At 41.5% G+C, this 22,717-nt stretch overlaps 1 protein-coding gene across 9 annotated transcripts in view; it reads right to left on the minus strand.

Moving 5' to 3' along the window:
* Positions 1 to 2,534: 2,534 nt before the first annotated feature.
* The window catches only part of mllt10 (MLLT10 histone lysine methyltransferase DOT1L cofactor), a 182,176-nt gene continuing 161,993 nt past the window's right edge, over positions 2,535 to 22,717 (minus strand). For all 9 annotated transcript variants that reach the window (XM_039754252.1, XM_039754251.1, XM_039754253.1 and 6 more), the window contains 9 exons: positions 16,577 to 16,694; positions 15,467 to 15,539; positions 14,865 to 15,019; positions 9,058 to 9,246; positions 8,224 to 8,300; positions 6,949 to 7,256; positions 5,936 to 6,032; positions 5,641 to 5,838; positions 2,535 to 3,782 (listed from right to left, as the gene is read on the minus strand). In XM_039754252.1, coding sequence (XP_039610186.1) covers positions 3,738 to 3,782; positions 5,641 to 5,838; positions 5,936 to 6,032; positions 6,949 to 7,256; positions 8,224 to 8,300; positions 9,058 to 9,246; positions 14,865 to 15,019; positions 15,467 to 15,539; positions 16,577 to 16,694 — 1,260 coding nt within the window. In that variant the 3' untranslated portion in view covers positions 2,535 to 3,737. The remainder of the gene's footprint in view (positions 3,783 to 5,640; positions 5,839 to 5,935; positions 6,033 to 6,948; positions 7,257 to 8,223; positions 8,301 to 9,057; positions 9,247 to 14,864; positions 15,020 to 15,466; positions 15,540 to 16,576; positions 16,695 to 22,717) is intronic.

A 22,717-nucleotide genomic window follows, 5' to 3' on the forward strand; every position in this document is an offset into this window, starting at 1 on the left:
CCCAGGTCTGCAAATCTCAAAACTGAATCAATTCAAACCTCATCCTAACAATCAGCAGCCATGGGCTCCTCTAAGCAGCCGCCCAGCACTCCAACAAATCCAAGAATCAAGTTCAAAATGTCCCATCTCTTTAGTCTTTTAAGCCACATTACATTTTTATTTCCATCATTCACAGCTACATTAAACCAAAAAAATCTGAAAAGGGCCTGAAGGAAAAGTGTGAGACAGGGCCAGTACTTAGTAAGACCCCCTTTGGTGAGTATCTCAACTTGTAAAGGCTTTCTGTAGCCTGCTGGGAGTCTTTCACTTCTTACTCGGGCCGTCCTGCTCTCTCTATTGAGGTCTCTCCACAGATTTTCAACGATGTTGAGGTCGGGGGAATGTGAAGGCCTCTTGAGGTCCTCCATTGTAGATTTGGAGGTGTATTTTGGATCCTTATCTTCTTGTAGGTCACTTTTTTTTTTATACAGATGGTGTGATGTCAGCTTTCAGAAATTGCTATTTATTTGAATCCATCTGTGCCACTGGTTACAAGCCCACAGCCTGATCGATCCAGCTGGAGGACTTGTTCTTTTCCTGGATTTCGGCCACCCCGATCTTCTCCAAACATACCTTTGCATATTGTGACCAGAAAGTTCTAAGTTGACTCCATTGGTCCACACGGCTCGTTTCCAAAACATGTCAGGCTTCTTTAGATGTTCATTTGAAAGCTTCAGACACTGAGTCTTACGGTGAGGATGCAGGAAAGGTTGTCTTCTGCGGACTTCACCACGGAGGTCATATTTGATGAGGTGTTGCTGCACATTAGAATAGTGGACCACCACCACACAGTCTGCTAAATCTTCCTGAAGGACGTTTGCAGTCAGACGGGTTTTTTTGTTTGCCCTTCTAGAAATCCAATGAGCAGTTCTGTCAGAAAGTCTTCTTGGTGTTCCTGATGTCCTCTTGACCTCCTCTTTGCTGTTAACTGTCACTTCTTAATAACATTACAAACTGAGGAAACACTGACCTCAAAACGCTTTGCTTTCTTCTGGTCACCTTCTCCTGCTCTGTGGGTGTCAATTCTTTGATTGGTCAGAGTGCTGGGCGGCTAGTTAGAGGAGCCCATGGCTGCCGGTTGATGGGACGAGGTTTGAGGAGTCCGAGAATTAACTCTTTGTGGGCTGAACAATTTTCTTCCAAAAAAAAAAATGCAGTTTTTTGAAAAGCACACCAAGCAATGGCTTCACACATAAACCAACGTAAAATATCTGCTGCTTCATGCAGTGGACGCCAGTTCGCCATCTCTTGTGGAGGGGGAAAAAGTGGCAGGCACAGTGCAATGCGGTCTTGGTTTGTACCCCTTATTGCTGTAAGTGGTGGTCCTCCCAGGCAAACATTGCTGTTCAGCACCATAATCAGCTGGGGACCGATCAACTGATGCCGGTACCTCACATTCGTTTTTGATCACTGGTATCAACATCAGAGTCTGACGAGTCCAACTCACCGATAATACGCAAAAACGTTGTCCGCGGAGTATTTTGCTTTACACATACGCTTCGATCTCTCGCCAGATGTCAATGCTATTCTTGGCGTCGTTTGCTCCTCACTGCTCACGCAAGTGCTGGGGAATCTCGGTCAAACCAACACAGCTAACACTCCTTCTAGCAAACCGAGTGGAAGAGAAACATAGCGGCGAGGATCGTCACCGTTTACAGTTGATTACCGCTACCCATCCCTCCTGTTGACAAAGGTCGACATCCGTAATTAAAGAGTTAATACAATTTTGTAATTTGCATCACCTGCGAACAAGCCATCGTCCTAATGAGCTAATGAAGGTCTGGGGCCACCGGGAAAAGTCAGGAGACCTCAAATATCTTGGGGTGTTCCAACTTTTGCATGGTGCTCCTTTCCTCTTTTCACTATACACTTGTATAAAACAGAAACCGAACACTAATCTTACATAAAATGCTGAAAAGAAATGTGTCATCTTTAACGTTCTGCCTTTTGGTGATCAGTGCATCTTCGGCTCACTCAACTATTCACTTTTCAAGTAAGGTGGCTCATGCCACTGTAAATGCTAAGTCTAAGGTAAACAGCACAGACATCGCATTGGATTTCTCCAACAATTCAGATTTGGGTATTGAGGTCTGAAAGAGTAACCTGACATTATACAGACCTCATACTACAAAGACCACAAGACAGGGGTCTCTCTGCACTGCTCATGCCACTTAAAGGTGCTGAACACAAGAGTCATTATACAATAGGACTTGCACACCTGACCATCATACCTGAGGCTTCTCAGACAGCTTGTGGCACAATCATGGCAGAAAACAAGGTCCTCGTTGAGGGTCTAATCCGTGATGCCAGTGCCAATTCCCTTTCATTCTTCATCAACCTTTTATTCATGGCCTGCGTCACATCTGGCCCACTGCTAACATTCACAAAAAACATGAGGTGACAGACAGGAACGTCATTTCTGAGTAAAGAAAACACAAACATCTCACATACCTTTTCCGTGAATTCCTCAGCAGAAGACATGACAGAGAGCAGACTTTGCTTTTTAATTTATTATTAGAAACCTTTCTTGTACATCATAGGCCATTTTTAAAAATGAGACTTGGCAGACACAAGAGAAATGGATTTGCTGATAGAAAAACAATCCTATGATTGGTTGTGTTTGAAATGATCGTTAAATATAATTGTATCTTCTGTATTTGCACTCATTCATTCTGGACAAAGGCCGCTTAAAATCACCCAAACCCAAATAAAGCTTGCGGCTCCTTTTATTTGTAGGAAATGATGTGAACAAATGTAAAATCCCCTGCTTATATAAAAATAAATTAATAATACTTTGTCTCCAGTCATAGCTCAGCTGTCGTTTACAAATCGAGGCCGCTCAGAGTTCAACATGGACAGTCTCTTCTAATTATTTACAGACTTGCGAGGTACAAAGTGTGCAATCGAGACACTGGCTCGAGTACAAGATGCCTGAAGCTCTGCAGACAGCGGACGCTACTCACTCAATTTACAATCTGTGTCCAGGGAAGAAGAAGAAGAAGAAAAAATAAAATAAAAAAAAAACCACGTGGACCGGCCCGCTAGCTAGTAGCAATGTTCTGTCCGGTCACTTCTTTTAAATATTGCTCTTCCATCAGCTTGAAGTTGTGGTGGCCACCATTGCACCATCTGCCTCCAGGCTATCCCTCTATTCTCATGACCCACTGGGAAGGAGTCGCAAATGACTGGTGGTTAATGCAGCTTGCATTTAACATTCTTAACCAAAGTTTAAAGGGAAAAAAAAAATCAAGTAGGTACAAGCGATTGTAAACGAATTAAAATCTAAAATTTAAAAACATCCTGAACAGAAGGGATTGCTTGAGCTGCACAAAACGCATAAACAAAAAGCCAGAGAGATGCTGGAGAGTAAGACACGCTGCCATCCTTCCATCAGAGCGCTTTTTCAGGCCAGTGGACCTCGATGACAGGCTACTGCCACCTTAGTGCACGTCTCCCAGACTTGGCACCAAGATGCAAGGTGTGGCGCCAAGAAAAGCGGGGCGCTGTCCCGAAAATCCTTTGGACACATGTTCCCTGAAGTCTAGAGTTGATTAACAGCTGTTTAGTGCAAAATAATGACACCTGTGCAGACCCGACACGGTCAGGGAATGTCGAGTCAAGTGAAGTCAGTGATGCTCCCATACATCCAGAGTTGTGTGAAAGGTTGAGGGTTTCTCAAAGACGCAGTCAGTCCTGGGTCAGCTTTTGTCCTGTGTGCTGGAGCCACTCTTGTCACTTAGTCTCTGTGGACAGACAGGAGGAAAATAATTTTTTAAGACCATAGCACACAACAATGAGACCCCAGGGATAAGGCAAACTGGGATTGTATGAAAAAAGAGCAGAAAGGAGCACTTGCACAAAATCGTAGGGCATGACGAGACGGCCTTGTTTAGATTGATTGCCATCCTTATCCCCCTCCCATATTGATTACTGAATGGAACACACTTCCCACCTGGAAGGAAAGGGGTCATGCAAAATGGCACTACATTCATTTGCCGAAAGAAGAACTCTCTGTGCTTCAAGACTTGTCCTTTAAATGGTGAGGGATGTGAGAAGCCAGGCACCGAGACTGGAATGGACAGAAGATCATGTCACCTTTATTGACAAACACACACTGAACAACACAGTGCACAGTAAATGACAAAGACAAGAACACCTATGGCTTCTCTAGGCCTTCTTAAACTAGCCTCTAGTCATGGCTCCTCTTGGCCTCAAACCAAATACAATCGAGAACTCGCTCGCTCACTCACTCGCCGTCAGTCTTTCTCTATAAGCCTGCTTTCTTGTTCAGTTCAGTTCACTTCACTTCATTTTAGTGAAGCACACTGAGTATTATGCTCACTACACATGCACCACTAACACACACAAACACTTGAAGTGAAAGACAATTTCAATCTGATTACCATGAATAAATCATGAATATATGCTTTTTAAGATACATACAGTAAATAAGACATGGTCAGTGGACTCTCTGCCTCATTTCAATCGTCAAAATCTAAACTTACAGCATTTGTGTCGTGGTGTGAAATAACTTTTACTGTAGGCATGAATACCCATGTTATCCAGACTAAGCTTTCCATTGCCATTGAAGGACAGGATCAATCAGTGTTTTGCCATGAATGACATATAAAAAGGCCAGAAGATGGATTGTTAAATGAAAAAAGGGATTGTAACCTGAAAGTTCTAACAACAGTCTTTGAAACCCAAATGCAAACTAGGAATCAAAATCAGAAGAAATGGTGATAGCAATCAAAAAACAGAATTCAAGCAAATAATACAGTATGCCTGAGAGTATTCTGATTTAAATGCAGTCTCAAATGATGCAAAGTTTTAGTAAATGGCTTTCATACTGCCGCACTTGTGATGTATCACCACCGATCATCTGCAAGCATACCCATAGCAGAGGACCATTGCACCCAATTAACAGTATCATGAAAGTCAATGTCCATCAGAAAACAAAATGGCAACCCAGTAAACATTTGACAAAATAAAAATAAAATTGACTTTAATAACCACAGCTTATAGAAAATAACAAAGAGAACTAAATTTGCAGTGTCAAAAAAAAAAAACACAATTAGAAGCTACAATAATACTGAAAGATTTTTTAAATGTCATGAATAAGAACAAATCGGGCAGACTCCATGCTGTCTACTTTAAGGAGATAAAAAGATGTCATATTCATCTTCCTAATTGGACATCATTAAGAAGAGCAACACAGTCACTTCCCGCCTTACTAGGAACCATGTGCAGCACCATACAATTAACAAAGAGTTCAAATCTCATTCCAAGCGCTCCATAATCTTATTCTTTCCAAGTTAAAGTGCACCCTGACACCTACCAACCAATCTACCATCCCTGGGGTAACATGAAATGCTTCCTTAGCTCAGAGTTATACTGGTGTTGTATTCCTCACGCAAACACACAAGGCCGATCACTGCACAGAAGACCCAGATACTACAACATTCTGCAGGACCTTTCTTGCTGTCAGTGCATCTTCCTCTTCCTCTGTAACACCCTTGTCCCTGTTGAGTCTCCAGACAGCAAGTTACCCTTGACACCACCCAAATGAATATGCATGAAAAACGAGGAAGCAATACTTACAGCGACTTTTTGAGCAGATGGGTCCCCGTGAATGGCTAGGAAGGGGTTGTTGCCCAGTGTGTGCTGGCCTGGAGCCTGGCCACTGGTGAGCAGGCTATTGATAGGCAGCTGAGCTGCTGCTGAGAGCTGAAGCTGCTGCAGCTCATGCTGGTGGTGCTGCTGCTGCATGAGCTGGTAGAGGAGAGCCTGATGCTGATCCTTTTATGAGATAAAAAAAAAAAAAAAGTCAAAACGACAGTAACAACAGACGCTAAGCTCTACACAGGGGACCTGAATCTATGAGGAAATCTCTCACCTGAGGGACTGGCTGGGATGCAAGAAATTGCTGCAACTGCTGTTGCTGAAGCAGGATTTGTCTTTGCTGATCGGAAAGCAACGCCAGGCCTGAAGTGCTGCAATGAAAAGAAGACAATGACGCTCAAGTACTGAGCTGGTGCTCAGCAGATCTCCTTACAGTAGACTCTGATTCCACAATGAAGGCAATTCAGTTATAGTGTACATCTGACAAACAGGGAAACAGGGCTGTAAGCACTAACACAATACAAGGATCCAGCTGAAAGTCAAAGCTGACATATTTCACAGTTAACACTACAAGTCTCCTGTTTCGCTTAGGCACCACATGAAGACTCAATGCCTTATCTACTCCACTTGGCATGTGCTATGAAACACAGACCAATTAACCCTTTGTCAGCTACTCTTAAATAGGCCAAATCTGTCTTTGTGTTAAAACTCTATCAAAAATCACACTGGTGACACACCTGTGTAGGAGACACGATAATTCACAGCGTCATTTTGACTGAATAAGGAAGTGCTGAAAAATGTCCTCACTGTCATGTAACACAGACATCTGGCTTATACCACAGCAGTTTAGTGATGGTCAGATTGGTGCAAAATTGCTTGAGTAGTGATGATACAATGATCACACAGAGAACTACAGGGACACTGAATAAATAACCAAACAGTATGACAGAGAATAGGATAATTTAGCGACCTTCAAAGCTCAACCTGATGCTGTTTTGGAGAAATTAGGGGGATAGAATGGTGAATTTTTTGGTTTGAATAATTTATTCTCGCATAGATAGTTCTAGTGTTCTAATGTGGCCAAGGTGATGTTTTGAGGACTGACTGCCCTCAACAGGCTCTTACTACTTAGATATATAGCTTAATGGCGGAGTTCTGATTTGGATTCCATACCCAAGTTGCATGGCTTTGGACTACATGTTCACTACAAGTTCTTGACTACACCCATCAGACACACAGAAAAACACCAGCTCACCCGCAGTCTTTCAGAAATTTCTAATTACTTGCCTGTTTGTGAGTGCAGCAGGCAGGCCCATTGTCGCAGGTGTCTGTATGACCCCATTCAATGCACCAACAATCCCATTGATTGCCAGCTGATTTCCTGGGATAGTACCCATAAGCCCTCCAACGCCTGGAAGCGAGGGAATGGAGGATGGGACTGGTTGCAGACTGTTGGCCAGTGCTCCTACAGCCACACCATTGACTTGTGGGACTCCAGCAACCACCGTTGAGTTCTGCCGAGGAGGGCTCTGACCAACAGGGGGTGGTGTTGATACAGAGGAGCTGGTAGTGCTCTGTGCACTAGAGCAAGCATCCTGGAAAGAAAAGAAACAATTATAAACCTGTTTAGGAGTAAACCTTGTGAATGCAGGTGTAACCAGTTACAATGTGAAACTGTGACTTAGAGGAGTATGGTTTTATTTTTTTGTGTTTAGCCTACATGCAATTTTTTAACTAAAAAACACTGGAAAAAAAAATCAATTTTCTAAGGTACATGTAACAAGCTACAGTAGGAGTGCACGGTTCCAATATGACAGAATGGTCCTAGACAGCCTAACCCATACATAGCTTTGGTCAGGAAAACCTGTAAATAGCTCTCTGAATATGTTAAATTGGTAGGAGAGACCCTCATCCATACATTGGATTAGGCAGTTGAAAGTGCGAGTACTCAGATAGAAGTCCATTAGTACAATAGTGACGTTGACTCTGTCTCAAAATGAATGCCTACATGCGCCACCAAAAAGACAGAAATGCAATCATCAAAGACACCACTGAAGAGCTGCAAGACAATTGTACTCTTCCAACAATTTCCCTTTGGCTGTGTGTATAACAACTGCTTATACCGCAAAGTGAATTAGGAGGAGAAGCTGCTTTTTAAAGCAAGTTAAACAGATTTTGTCTTTTGTACCATGTTTCTCTTGCCTTAATATTTCAGCCATAGTTAGAGTAGATTTAGATATAGGTTGTATGAGCTACAATCCTAAAAAAGACCATTTGCCAGGGAGCATGAGCACCTGTTGGATACAGCAGGGCAAATACAATCATAGTTAGGAGATCGAGGCTATGGAGACCACTGGTCTAACTCAGCGAGTTCACCACCATGCAGGGGACAATGGGCACTCCACCCCAAAGGAAGGCCAGGGATCCTATAGGAGAACCTGTACTGGGAGAGCACTTGATTGAGTCTTTTACCCAATGGCTGGTAATACTGGAAACAACAATGCTAGATGGCATGCCACTTAATGATTGTCCCACACATAGCACGATGAGAGAGGCTGCTACCTGAACTGTCGTTGGAAGCAACGAGTCAGGGAGATAACTGCCGGGCAGATGAGGGCTCTTGCTGCTGTTCGTAACATCTGCAACATGGGGAAAAGAAAAAACAATGGAAGATTTAGAGAAAGACAATTCAACATTATTAAAATCCACAAAAGCAGTAGAGGAAGTAGACAAAACTTCAGTGGGACTAATTAGCCTAATGCCTTACAGCAGACGAATACCATCACACACATGTACATAATTAAACGTGGCTTGCTGGTTTGCATAGATTCACAGCTTATATTCAGTCTTAAAACAACATTCATTTGGATGTTACATTAAAGTTTAAAAGGCCTACCTTTTAAATCCTCTTCCCCTACTAAATATAAACCCAGCCTTTTGTACAACTTTAATGCAGATGATGTGTTTACTAAAGTGCATAGATTTTAAATTCATTCCCGTTGACATTTTAGGAACATTAAAAGAATGTTGAAACAGAAAAGAGGTGAGAGGGATGTCTTTGGCAATGACCAATATATTCTGGTCAGAACAGAAAACAAGACAAGACAGAAACAGCACAAAGTCATTATCTATGAAATTGTATAGATATCCTGCTGCTACATTATGCCACTATCATGACTCTAAATGCAATGAGGCTGGCATCAACTGTCAAATCTCTGGATTTACACCATGCTGCTACACACTGCAGCCTCCTGCTCTGGAAGCCTTACATGGTTTTTTGCACCTACAGCCTCTCATGTGAAGTCTCTTCTGCAGCCACCACCTGGTCTGACTGCAGTGTATAGTAAAACATGGACTGAGTAAGCACTGGACACTCAAGCAGCAAGTTATGCTCACCATTTTGGGAAGAAAAAGCATGCAATTGGGGTGACAAAGTGGAGCTGGGGGTGTTGCTGGCAAAGGGAAGTGAAAGCTGAGCCCTCAGAAGCTGAAGCTGTTCTTTCCTTGCAGTCAGTGCTTTGATCTGCTCTTCTAGTCTGCGATTCTCTACCTGTAGCTGATAGAGAGACTTCAACATTCCAAGGACTGTGGAAAGAGAAAAGACACAGTAAGGAACAAGACGAAGGCCATTTAGTTATCAGTTCACTGAACAAACAAACAATCTTCCAGTATCTGTGAGATCAGCTGTCTGACCATATGACTCAGATGTGGAACCTGCAAGGATCGTTGCAAATGTCAGGCAAGTATGGCAACACAGTCAACTATTTTTTGTTCTAAAAGGCAAACTACCCTTATGTGCTCCAGTAAAGCATGTTTCTTTTGAGAAGATCCACAAGCAGTAAGAGTACAAGAAGGCTTTCTTGTGCCTAATTCCTGGGTCACATGCACATGTATGTTCTGGTGATGGTCACAAGGACCAAAAGTTGAAGGTGGCAGGGTTCCCTGTTCTCCAGTTGTGAGACATGCTTCCACCAAAATATCAAGAGTTTGGCTGGAGGCCATCCTCCTAAGAATATCCAACACAGAAAAATTAGAACACCAAACCTGGACCAAAAAACAGTGCCAATGTATTTGAGAACAAGGACAGGCAAACAGGGAACAGGGTGAAAGAATGGGGCACATCAGGCACTTGAATCTGATAAAGAAGTGATGGAACCTAAAGCTTCAGTTCACTCTTTGCTAAGTGTTATAGAGATGGCAGAGCGAGGGAAGCGCCACTTTCATTTGTCCAACAGCATCGACAAGCGCACAGGCACCTGGTCATTTCCGCTGGATTTAGCTCTTCATCTGATCTCTTGAGAGAGTACAAAGAAGCTCAGGCAGAGGCCAAATGAGATGCAATCAAGGATCACTGAAACCATCCTCCAACTATCATGGTGAAAGGATTATCCCTGCATGCAATTCCTGAAAATTAGCATTTTCATCAGTGTGCCATTCATAAAGATACATCGGAAAACAGCGTCCAACACAACAAGAAAATATCCAGATTGAGAGCAAAATGCAAAAACCCAAGAACAGCTGCACACTAGAAATGTAAAAAAAAGAAACTGCAAAGAAGGGGTTAGGAAGAGCTTATGGTCTCTGCTCGGTAACTAATTAAACAATTCTGCCGTTTTGGTGTCTGAGCATTCCACATAAGTACTTCGGCCTGCAGGCGGCAAAGGCATTAAATGAACTTGTTGCAGTGCATCTGGTGCCCAATGCATGAAATGCTATGCAAGATAGCAACACATCGCCTTGCCAGAAACGCTTCAGTATTAAGGTGAGGCAGTGGCTGCCTCAAGAAGCCTGCCTGTCTGTGTGTGTGTCTTCTTTTACACGTATCCCAGGTCAGCCTCTTCTTGCCATAACGGTTTTTTCCTTTACCTTCAGCTCTGGTCACAGTCATTACTTTATAAAACACCTTTCAAAGACAACCAAAAGCCATTGAGTTTTGGTAATAAAAAAAAAAAGTCAAAAGTCGACACACCAGCCTGACCCCTACCTCTTCAGGTGCCACTCTTCACAAAAGCACAGAACATATCAAGATCCCTTGCTTAGGCAATGTGGAAGCATGGGAGCAAGAGACTTCACATATAATCACCCTGTGTGAGAACAGCCAACAATATTTCTCTTGACGTACTTGCAAACGGAGCCTAAATGGGCACCCTGCTCTTTAGGGACCTGAGGAAGGCACTAACAACTCACAATCTTAGGGGCTTACTCCAGAATGTTCTTTAGGGCAGAAGATGCAAGGGATACGCTAAAAGCACATATGCCACCCAAGAGGTACAAGCACAACAAGAGGCTTTCATAAAGTCTTGCTGGATATGTGACTTAGAGCTGACGCATCAGCAATACACACATCTTTTGTTTTTTTGTTTGTTACTTTTCAATGACTCTTAGGAATGAGAGAACTGAACTTCATGAGCTCTACTATACCTTTTCTCCATTACTTGTTTGCTTTTTACTTTCTAATCATTCAAATATATTATTATTATTTATTTTTTAACTTTTTCAAGTTGCTCTGGATAATGGCAAGCCCATGGAAGGGATTAACAACAACTACAATTCTGTTTTCATTCTTCATTTTCTGGACCTCTGGAGGTGCTGGACCAAATACCGGCAGGGCACAGCATATACTCATGTGCAGAGTCACGGACACAAGTGAAATCCAGATACAGTAATTAAGCCAAAATATCAGGGAAGTAACTATGCAATACTGATGTGTAGTTTTCTTCAGCTGGTCCAGTGAGTCAATCAAGCCACAGGAGCCATGAGGAACAAATGCTAACCAATGAGTCACAGAGCATCATAAACATCACTGCCGTCATTTAATGAAGAATATGAACCGTCTGAACACCCCTGTCAAAATGAGTGGCAAACGACTGGTTTGTTTATAAGCTTAACTGTCACATGCACAGAGCACAGTGAAATTCTGACTTGCAAGTGCTGTTCAACTGCAGTACTCATCTCTCACTGCTTTGTATCACAAACAAGTTGGAAATGAAGACTGTCAGACATTAGCCATCCTCTGCTTCCTGCGCTTCATTTGTTGCCAACAGGCTGCAGATTTAGGTTCCCAAGGGGTCAAGACTAGCAGATTTAAGGAATTCTAAGTGACTTGAATTTTAGTGCAGTGTTCAGAATCATTACTGTGTACTGTTAGAGTTCATTATTCTTATTTACAGAAATTGTACCATTGTGTGAGGTTGAATACAACTATGGTTGTAATATGTTGTCGCTTGGCTTATATTTCTGTATAGACAGAAAGCAATTTATTTGTCCCAAGGGGAAAATTAGTTTTTACAGAAACTCAAGTATAAAAACAGCATAGCAAACAACCACCACCACCACCACTAAAACCATCAAACACACAAGAATCACAAACATTTCTGACTTGGCTAATGATTAGAGACCAGCCATATCAAGGCATTATAAAGGTCCACTGCCATTGAAATGAAAGTGCCACAGTAGCATTTGACACACATTTCTGTTGAATAATTTACTAGCTAAAAGTCCCCATTGCTAGTTTGTCAGTGAGAGGATAAACAGCACTGTTTGCAATTTCCATTTTGTCTTCCCTTTTAACTCCACTACTACCTCCAGCAGGCCAGAAGTGCATCCTCTAACAGAGCCTGCCTTCTTAATTAACTTGTTAATTCAGTGGGGTTCTCATGAAGTAATGTTAACAGCTTGGTACACCACTGGCACAGAAAATAGCATTGGTTTTTGCAGAGTTCTAGAACAAGCAAAAGGGTGTCACTACCTACACTAAAGCAACATAGTCTCCTCTGCCCCTTTCTTCTACAGTTCCTATTCTATTAGGCAAGTCCATCCTGTCACTGATGTCGCCCCCAAGTACCTGTAACAGTGTGCCACTTCCACATCCATTCACTATGTTGACCAGAAGTAGAGGTTATTGGGTGCAGTGAAAGTTCTTTGTTTTTTTGCTGATGCTGCTTTATAGAAAATTTCCAAAGTTCTCTACCAGGTCCCTATCCTTGATCTCAACCCCCTTGCCAATACATGTCATTAGTGTAACATTTCTGCATTTGACATGACCTGGTGTTATATTTATAGTCCAGGGTGAACAGAAAATGTGACAGACCTATTTCTTGTGGCATTCCGGTGCTGCTCACCCTTGAGCCTCAGAAACAGTGGGAATCCTGAAAGATAATCCATTACCCAGGACACCACAGGCTTATCCACCTACCTATCCCATAGCTTACCACTGACCATGCTGTCGCCTTTTTCCAGCCTGGTGGAGCAGACAGGCAAACTGCAGCGGGTACAAGAGAACTTATATAGACCAGTACCTTGAAAGTGTCCATGTAACTTCATGTAACTGTGTAACCATGTCCTGCATTTTATATTTTCCTGCTACAAACAATTTCCCTCTGAAAAAGTGAGGGAACATTTCATCCCTTCTGTCATCACCACTTAATTCACAGGTGATCAAGACGGACTTTAAACTAGAACAGTTGTGTTGGTCTCAGGGGATATATACCATACACATTAGTCTCAACTAAACCTTTTAGACCCAGATGGACGGTGGAAGGGAAAGGAGGAAAAAAAATAATACTATGGAGTCTTGTAACATTTTTGGTCATGATATATTACTATTACACTGAGGACACATATCAGAATTTTATTTTTTTGCAGTGTAGTAGTAAAAAAAATTCTGTAGCAATGCCAAAGTGTGTCCTCTGTGGGAGTTTGAAAACAACTACATTTATTGGTAAATGAATAAGAAAACGCATTCCAACAGATGGTGCACTGCTATTCCTATATTAAATATTCCGTCCACATTAAGTATTCGGGTTCATTTTGGCCTTCTTCAAGTTAAAGTGAAGAAAGAACTTAATATGAATGAAACTTACTGTTTGCAAGCATTTTCATATCGATGCCAAGTACAGTTGTAGACTTTGAACTTGGACCAGTTATCCTACTCCAGCTGGCAGGAGGAGCAGAAGGCTGATTTATAAACATAAAATACACAAACTGATGTAATCAAGAAGAAACTGGAGGACTGAGAAAAATCAGCTGAAATTACTTTAGGCCAATGTACTTACAAATAAAAAGGAAAGATGGTGTCACTCCTTTATTAATTAACATCAATTTTTATCAGTATTTCAGAGTACTGTCAGTGTTGTTATGGTGATGGATCAGATATCTGAAACACTTTTCCACAATTATATAAAGATTTAAGTGGGACAGATGACGTTATGGGTTCTTGTTATTAGGTACAACAGATGAGCACATTGCTATTCATATTAAAATAATTTCAACTTTGTCATACAGTCCAATAAAGGGGTATAATGAACTGCAAAACAACAGAAGTGAGTTACAATACAGTCATCCCTCACCTATCGCAGGGGTTACATTCCAGAACCCCCTGCAAAAGGTGAATATCCGCAAAGTAAAAACCATATGTTCATATGGTTATTTTTATATTATTTAAAGCCCTTGTAAACTCTCCCACACTCTTATAAACATTTCCCGCACAGTTATACAGCATAAACCCTTTGTATTAGATATTAGGTAAGATTCGTTGAAATTATGTATGTAAACACACTGTTTATATACAGTAAAACCTAAATATTATTTTAAAGATATCGAGCGTCTCCGATATTACATATGTTACAGCCATTACGATAGACAGATCATTTTGGAGCCATAATGAAGGGCTTGACTATGCACAAAGATAAACACAAAAGAGCACAACTCTTTACACAGCGAAACACGTTGATGCTGAATGTGCGAGACGAGACTTCCTGGTTAACGCAGCACAATTGAATTCGGCGCTCCGTTACTGAGCCAATCAGCACACAGGAACTTAACTGAGTGCTCTGATTGGGTAGCTTCTCAGCCATCCGCCAATAGCGTCCCTTGTATGAAATCAACTGGGCAAACCAACTGAGGAAGCATGTTCCAGAAGTAAAAAAGAACCACTGTCCTAGCAGAAACCGGCAAAGCAGCAAAAAATCCGTGTTATATATTTAGATATGCTTACATTTAAAATCTGCGATAAGAGTGAAGCCGCAAAAGTCAAAGTGCGATATAGCGAGGGATTACTGTACTTTAAAATGTAAAATTGCAATAACATTGGTGAATGGACCAATATTAACCTATTGGTGGTTACTAGCAATCGCCACCCTTAATGGCTGCTACCAATTTACTCACAATTAGAACTGAGCATACTTGCACACACACATACTTACTATCTCCTGTTGTGCTGTGTTCAAGCAAGAACTGCTGCCCCTCACTCCACTGCCTCTCCAGCAGCTGCTCTATGCTCGTTGCAACAGGTGGAAGATGTTCCAAACTGCCGCTGCTCGACTGGTCATACCGGACCTGTAAGCCGCTTGCCGGAGACCTATCGAACAGAAAATGGCACCTGCATCATTCCCTGTGGCATGGGGACCATTGCTCGTCTGTGTAAATTAACAAACTACCTATTTATTCTTTATAACACACAATTATCCATACAAATTGTACTTTTCTGTTCTTGTTAATACAGAAAGTGGTCTGTATAAAAGATGCACTGTGTTTAGGTCAGGTGACCACTTTCTCTGGCTTGTTCACAGTTATTAGATTAAAAGCTACACAGAAACTGCCCTCTGTCTTCAGTTCAGATGCTGGCTTGACAGTTTACCATTAAGATTTTCAGCTTTATTATTAGCTAGGACCTCTATCTAATCACAATTCTCTATTTAGTAAGCTCTAAAAAGATTTTTAGTATAAAATCCTCCTACTCTCTTCCATTTCCACATAAAATACATCGGTGAAATTAAAAAATTGAAATGAAGTGCCCATGGCTTACCGTGGCGAGAGTGTTCCTTTAGGCGAACTGCTTCTTACAGCAAGGCTTCGACTACTGTCCTGAACTTCTTGATCTGAAATGCAAATATAGCAGTTGTTCAAGATTCCACTTTGCCTCAAGACTGTGGCATTGATGTCCAAACATGCACTGAAGCTAGTGCACAAGGTCCAAGCGTGCGGCCAATCTCTTTGCTTTTACTTATTTATAGGAAAAATGTGTGGATTGTGACTCCTCAAGCCCTGCCTTTGGCCTAGCAACAACCACTTTCAATTTCTATGGGGAATATAATGAATCACATCTGTGCTGTGCTCATTCATACGACATCTCAGCCAGTCTCAGACACATCGTCTTGTTAACACATTCAAGCCCGGGGTTAGTCACAATGCACTTCTCAAGCATGTGCAATTCATTTAGGGGTTCAGACTGATTAACTGATTGACCTTAAAGATCAGGGGGCTCTTATCACCCATGCAGGAACTGTGCATCAAACAGCTAGTGCATAATGCTCTTACACAAGTCACTTTGGTTTCATCAAGCCCAGATTAAAATAAGCTAAAATTGTGCACTCTTTTATATAAAAAAAAAAAAACAAGCCTCAATGCAGGATTGTTTGTCCGTCTTATTTTTAAGTTCCATTTTGAAACAGGGTGCGGCTTCCTAGGAGGGAGCTCTGAAAAGAAAGCCATTGAGGCCTCTTTAAAAGGTGTTGTCTTTCTGCAATTGTGAGTCATGTGACCTATCCTGACCTCCCTCTGGGGCCGCAGGCATGAAGAATTCCTTCTGGTTAAATTACTAAATCCTTCAACCCTCCCCCACCTTTTCTTCAGTCTTACTTATACATCAACAGATAATCCTTTGTTATTTAAAAGAAAAATAATTTTGACTCAAGTGGCTCAATTGTCTGCACTTAAACTTAGAAAATTTGAGCTAGATGGACATCAAACTATCATAACTTTGATGATCATCTTTGGCTTTTTTAATTAAGCATCACAAATGAGTTACTGTTGAAGACCCCCACACACCCAAATAAACTTTACACAGCTGACAGCAAGGCATTTAAAAGTTATTTGTGTGGAATGCTGCAGCTTTGAAAAAACAAAGACCTCTTACCTGCAGGGTTGTTATCTGACTGGGCAATCAGTGGGGTGACTGCAGGATTGGAATTCAAGTGGTTCCCAAATGTGTGTGATGGGGTAAAATTAAATGTGGCCCCTGGTAAAGCATTAGCCTGAAATGCAATAAAAAAACAGAAGAGATTTAAGTAAAAAAAGCCTACCTTACATTACTTATCAGTAGATGACATGTATTGTAGAGGGCAGGGTTGGAGCTGAAATTGGCGTTAGTCGATCACTCCATACAAGCCAAAAAAAACCTGCATGCCCATCAAGAAAGCGTGGAACGGGGTAAGGTAACGCATACATTCATATTTGGCTACTAGCAGCTCATTTCAAGAAGTCAATGTAAGAAATGAAGGCTAACAATTAAGAGCCTCCCAACCTCTCAAATCCTTAATTCTATGTGAAGTAAAAATGTAAGACTTGAATATGCAATGTGATAGTTAAACCTCATGAGACAAACCTGAGAGTTGTAGTGGACTGGTCACTATCTCCATCAAGACAGTGGACAGAAACCTTTAAGAAGGCGAATAGGATGTCTGGATATATAGTGCCCTGATATGTTTAGTTAATATCAAGAGAGGTCCTGTTTCAACTATATAACACACGAGTGCTTGGAGTAATTACTGTGTGCAGTTTTAGTTAGCATAGTCAACAACACAGACAACAGTGCTACAGAAAGTCCAGAGAAAGGGACTGGAAAAGTCCTAAGGGGAGTAAGGACTACAAAAAAGACAAGATGGACCATAGGACTACGGTGTATGAGCTATATAGAAAGACTGAACAAGTTGAACCTTTCATGTTTACATACATTCAGTAGTGGCAGGATTGAAGTGTTCAAAATTATGAAGGAAAATAGTACAGTGGCTCCTGGCTGCTACTTTGAAATGTGTTCCCCAAGAACACAAAGGCATAAATGAAAACCAACTAAAAGGTAAATTTTACTTTATCTCCATGCATAGAATCACTGGGTATGGTTGGCAGTACGGCCTTGGGGATACAGATCCCTGTATAAAGCATTTAAAATGTAGATACTTGTTGGATATTATAACACAGCATATAGTTCCACTCTTTATTTGGGCAGTTCTATTTACTGGCACCATAGAATTGTGATGCGCTGCATGTTGATGAGCCCAAATTAACTAAGGATTTCACTGGACTTTCTATGTGTGACATTAAGGATTGTAACCTACCTAGCCCCGCCCAGCCAGCTGACACAAAACAATTTACCTGTCACTCAAGTATTTTGTACCTCCAAACTCTGCTACAGAAGTATATAAACCTACTTTACTAATAGTCCCCTCCTGATCATAATTTACCTGTTATTTTATGTGAAAGATTTACTGCAAAAACCTTTAAGATTAGATTAGAGGTAAGGCATTTCTACTCACTTATAACAGTGCCACAAGGTGACCACATGCTGATCTCCACACGCAAGAAAACATTTCAGTGGACTAAGTACATAGGACAATCAGGATCCTATAAAGATGATGCAGCAGCACTACTTAAGAGGGACTATAATGCCCAGCATTCCGAGGGATCACCATACCACCTGACTTCCTTGGCCTGCTGCACAATGACTAATGGGAGGAAGCCTTGATGGCAGGATACTGGTTCACACAGAAGGATCTAGTTAATTCCCCAAACCCACCCCCCTTTTTTCACAACTATAGCAAAACATTATCCCTGTACTTTTGTTTCTGGATTGTAACCTCATCAGTGCCCACAAAGATTAAAGATCTTTCCTGGATTGTTTATTTGAATTTCTGGGTTTGCAGTCACCATCATACAGAATGCACCTCCTCCATTTTGGATCATTATAAGTCATTCATGATACAATAGGACAAAGTTATCATTTTTCCCCAAACATCAGCTTACCTGTGCATTTTTCCATCCTGTGACTTGACTTTTTTTTTTTTTTTTAAAATATGTGGATTATGTTCGTGTTTGTCAAATCTTTAGTTGCTGCCACACAATTCTGCAAGAAATTTTACAAGTATTTTGTATGTGTGTCTTGTGACTGTAAATTGTTTCTTTTAAATTTATAGTCTGACCTTTTTATCTCTGTGGAAGGTACATGTTGGACCAAAATGGGTGCTCTCCTGGCTCAAAAAAAGGTACTGTTACACTATTATATAGAGCCTTTCAAATCTCACTCTCTCTCTCTCTGTTATATGGTGCCTTTCATAATGATTTATCATTAATTATAGCACTAGAGAGTCTCCACACATTGCATGTTGATTAGCATATGCAAGTCAATACTTCCCTGGACTCTGTGCATGTAACGATAACAACCTGATAAACCTGTAATAACTAACGATAGTTCCAAATGTACAGAAATAATGGAAATAAAAGAAAACCAAAATAGTTTTAGAAGGCGTCTACAAGAGATTAAAAGCTACATCCTCACTACTGTTTTTACATCATACGTGAAATTACCTCCACCTACCCTAATACGACATGAAAGCACATAAATCAAGACACTTGCCTACAGTGGGCACATACGCATCGGCAGAAAAATTCCTGAAGTGATGGTAACATTGCCAGTAATGGGATTTATTGCAAAACTGCACTGTAAGTTATTTGTAGTTTGCATGTGTATGCAGCCTTCAGACTACAAAATGCAATTTCGATACATTCAGGAAAGCAACACAATAAGTGCTGTGGAAAGCTACTCCTCTGTCTGCTATGTGGGAATATAATCTTCTTTCGTGAAGGGTGACCAGTCAGGGAATAAGATGTTATAATGAGCAGACTCCAAGATAGCCACCAATAAATCCAAACCTGATCAAAATTCTCCAATCTTACTCATCCATACTCAACACAAAGCTGTTGTTTACTAAAATATAAGGCCTTGGACAACAATTTCAAAAGTTTCAGTTTTTGAGGGTTAAAAACACCAGGGTATTGAAAGTCAAAAAACGGAGACTGACGTCTGTGGTTTTAGGTGAGAATGAAGCAGTGTGTCCTACAAGGAACTTTTTCAGCACACACCACTGAGGTTTTCCAAGCAGTGGCCTTAGAAGCAGCAGTAGGTATGGGTACACCCTTGACATGGCGCTTGTCACTTCCTTACGTATGTATAAATTGGGAATCCCAAAACACTGAGGCTCCCGAGTCAGGTTTTTATATATATATATATATATATATATATATATATATATATATATATATATATATATATATAAAAAAAGCCTGCGCCACACGCTGAGCTGCTGCTTCCTTTCCTGACACAACTGGAAGTCAGACAAGTCTTTTTGGGAAGCACACAAGCACGGCAAGTATGTGCTTTACATAACGCGGGGCCCGGCTACAGCCTGACCCCAGCCAAAGAGCTGCAAGTTTGGCAGTCGGCCAGCCCTACTTACTGGAGAAGCTGTCTAAAGTTTGTATTCATTCATGGTGCTAACCACAATTGCGAAGGCCTCTGCTGGGCGCCATGCCAAACAAGCGAAAATGAACCCTTAAACAGATCAAGCAGCAAAGCGCAGCCAGATTCTTGCATAATCCCATGCAATAAAAATGCTTTCCCCACAGCTCTGTTTACTGTATCCGTCCCAATCGCTCAGGGCACACTGCATACTCACTGGGCACCTCTGCCGCCCAGGTACTCCATGTCATATCTAGTAGCAATGGTACAGAGAGATAATCATGCCATCTGCAGTTTCTCAGACTCCTGCCCCTCCTCCTCCTCCTCAATATCTAGAAGACACCCTTCCTCGCCCCCCCATTCCCTTGCTTTGTTCTTCTACGTGAAGTCAGAAGTAAATTATACAAAAGGAATTTCAAGGAGGCAAACATATTCTGAGAAGAAGCCAATCAATCTTTGCACCAGTCACCGAGCATCAAAACAAAACTGTGGAGCATAACGCAGAGACATTTCAGCCAAATCCCCCTCATTGAGCTTCAAACCTGAAGCGAATGCGACTGTGAAGATTCATCTTCTGACGGACGACAGCAGACAAACATGCCTGCCGGCTCCATTCTAAATACACCGATCATGGAGGAGATGCCTCATGGGGTGTAGTGTAGCGTTCAGTGAGAAGTCAAGCAAAATGACACCTTTCAGTGGCCAACTAAAAAAATGACAATATGCAAGCTTTCGTGGCAACTCAGACCCCTTCTTCAGGCACTCACGGGTGACAGTGTGAAGAGAAAGGGCCTGGCCAAGATGTCAAAAATGTGCGAGTACAGTTACCAATCTGAAAAGAAACAAAAAAAAAGACTAACCAAGCCAGCATGAAAGGTGCGATAGCCTCTGTACTTGACTACTTGACTCAAGCAGCTGAACAAAACCAAACGTCAAGTGCACGATTATGTTGAACCCATGTCACACACTTTGTGCGGCTTGTGCTTCCAGGACAGAGACCACTGGTGGGAGCTGCTGCTGCTTGATAAAATGTCTGCTGTAACAGGTGTGTGCATGAGGCACACCCACACAGCTGTCCTGACCCTGCATGTGGTAAAAGTGGACTCAAACTTACAAACTCCGGAGATGACGACTGTAATTAACTGGAAACTTGAGCCACATTCACATCTAAAGCTCAAGTGACACATGAACACTGGGCACAACCAAAACTTCCTGCTTTGCTTTAGCTGCGTGCCAAGTAGAATTCAATTCATCTTTATTTTACATCAAGAATGACACAATGGAGCAGCAATCGGTGCTGTCATCTCACTGATCCAGTGTGGATGGCTTATCGTCTGTTGGTGTGTCCGCCACTTGTCTACTGAATCTGGGTTTTAGTTTAGGCTCCAAATCCCAAAAATGCATGTGAGAGATTTTAACTGATCATTCTAAATTGCTCCCCATTCTGACTGTGACCCCCCACTACTACTACTGCCTCAGGAGGTTTGTTTTAATCAAATCAGCAGTGGACCTGTACCTTTTACTATGACTTGGCTTTATGACATACTTAGAATACCTGCCCGGGTCAAAACAGACAGAGTTTATTACCAATTTTGTCTGATTCAGGCTATTTAAACCACAGTTAGCTAAGGGCCAAGATTAGATTTCTGTTATCGAGGCTTCTTGTGATAATATCAAAACTTTACTTTTATTTTAAAATCACAGAGTTTGATAAAACTGAAATAGAAATACACAAACATGATATTAATATGGAAAGAATGTTTCTAAATTTGATTTGATTTTTTTTTTTTTTTTAAAAACACGAAACAAAGAGTTTCCCATTTCACTCTGATGTGAAGACTAAATACAATCTCACATCTTACTGAACATTTAAATCCAGGATAAGCGTGCTGCTCACATTCAGCGCAGGCTGCTATACAACTGGCTCAAGAGGTCAGTTGCTGGGAGACTGATGGTTGCTACAGCAGCTTGAGATAAGCCATAGCTTAATTCTAAGAAAATCTCCCAGCAACACGCAGACAGTGCTAGATAGATGGGGTTGTGACATTTTTTCCCAGCATGCCACAGCACTCCAAATCCCTGAACACACTAGAGTCTGTCATAATGACACCAAGTGCAGTGTGTGGGTGCTGGCCAGAATATGGAAAATGGCAGAACTCTGGTTGCACCCTATAAGCAGTCTGAGTAGAGCAAAATTTGGATAACAGGATGCGACTGACAATCAATTCTCCCTGCAGGTGTTAGGGAATCTAAACTGCCAAAGCGCTGATAACAAGCTCAACTTAACTCTCACAATGTCTTTGGGTGCTGACTCAATGCAGCACCTTCTAAATGCTTTTGACCCAATTCTGATGCCCTTTTTTTAGGTGCCCTGGATGTCATAATTCTCACCATGAACCTTTTTGTATTGACTGACCATCTTCACCTGTAGTAATGATAACCCAAAGCCTTATAACAGATGACATTTAGGATGGTTTTAAGGGATGTAAGCAAATATTACCCTAAATGGAGGATAAAATCCACTAGATAGATAGACAGACAGACAGACAGACAGCTTAAGCATAAGTCTGTTCTGTCTAATGCATTACTAAGGCCTCACCTAGAACACTCTGTTCAGCTGTGGTCCTCACATTCCAAAAAAAAAAACAAAAAATGACTAGACTGATTATAGGACTAAGAGGTGTGAGCTAAGAGGAGACACTGAAAGAACTAAGCATTTTCAGTTTAAGCAAACAGATTATGAGAAGACTTGACTGAAGTGTTAAA

Source organism: Polypterus senegalus, chromosome 5, assembly GCF_016835505.1.
Source record: "Polypterus senegalus isolate Bchr_013 chromosome 5, ASM1683550v1, whole genome shotgun sequence".
NCBI lineage: Eukaryota > Metazoa > Chordata > Cladistia > Polypteriformes > Polypteridae > Polypterus > Polypterus senegalus.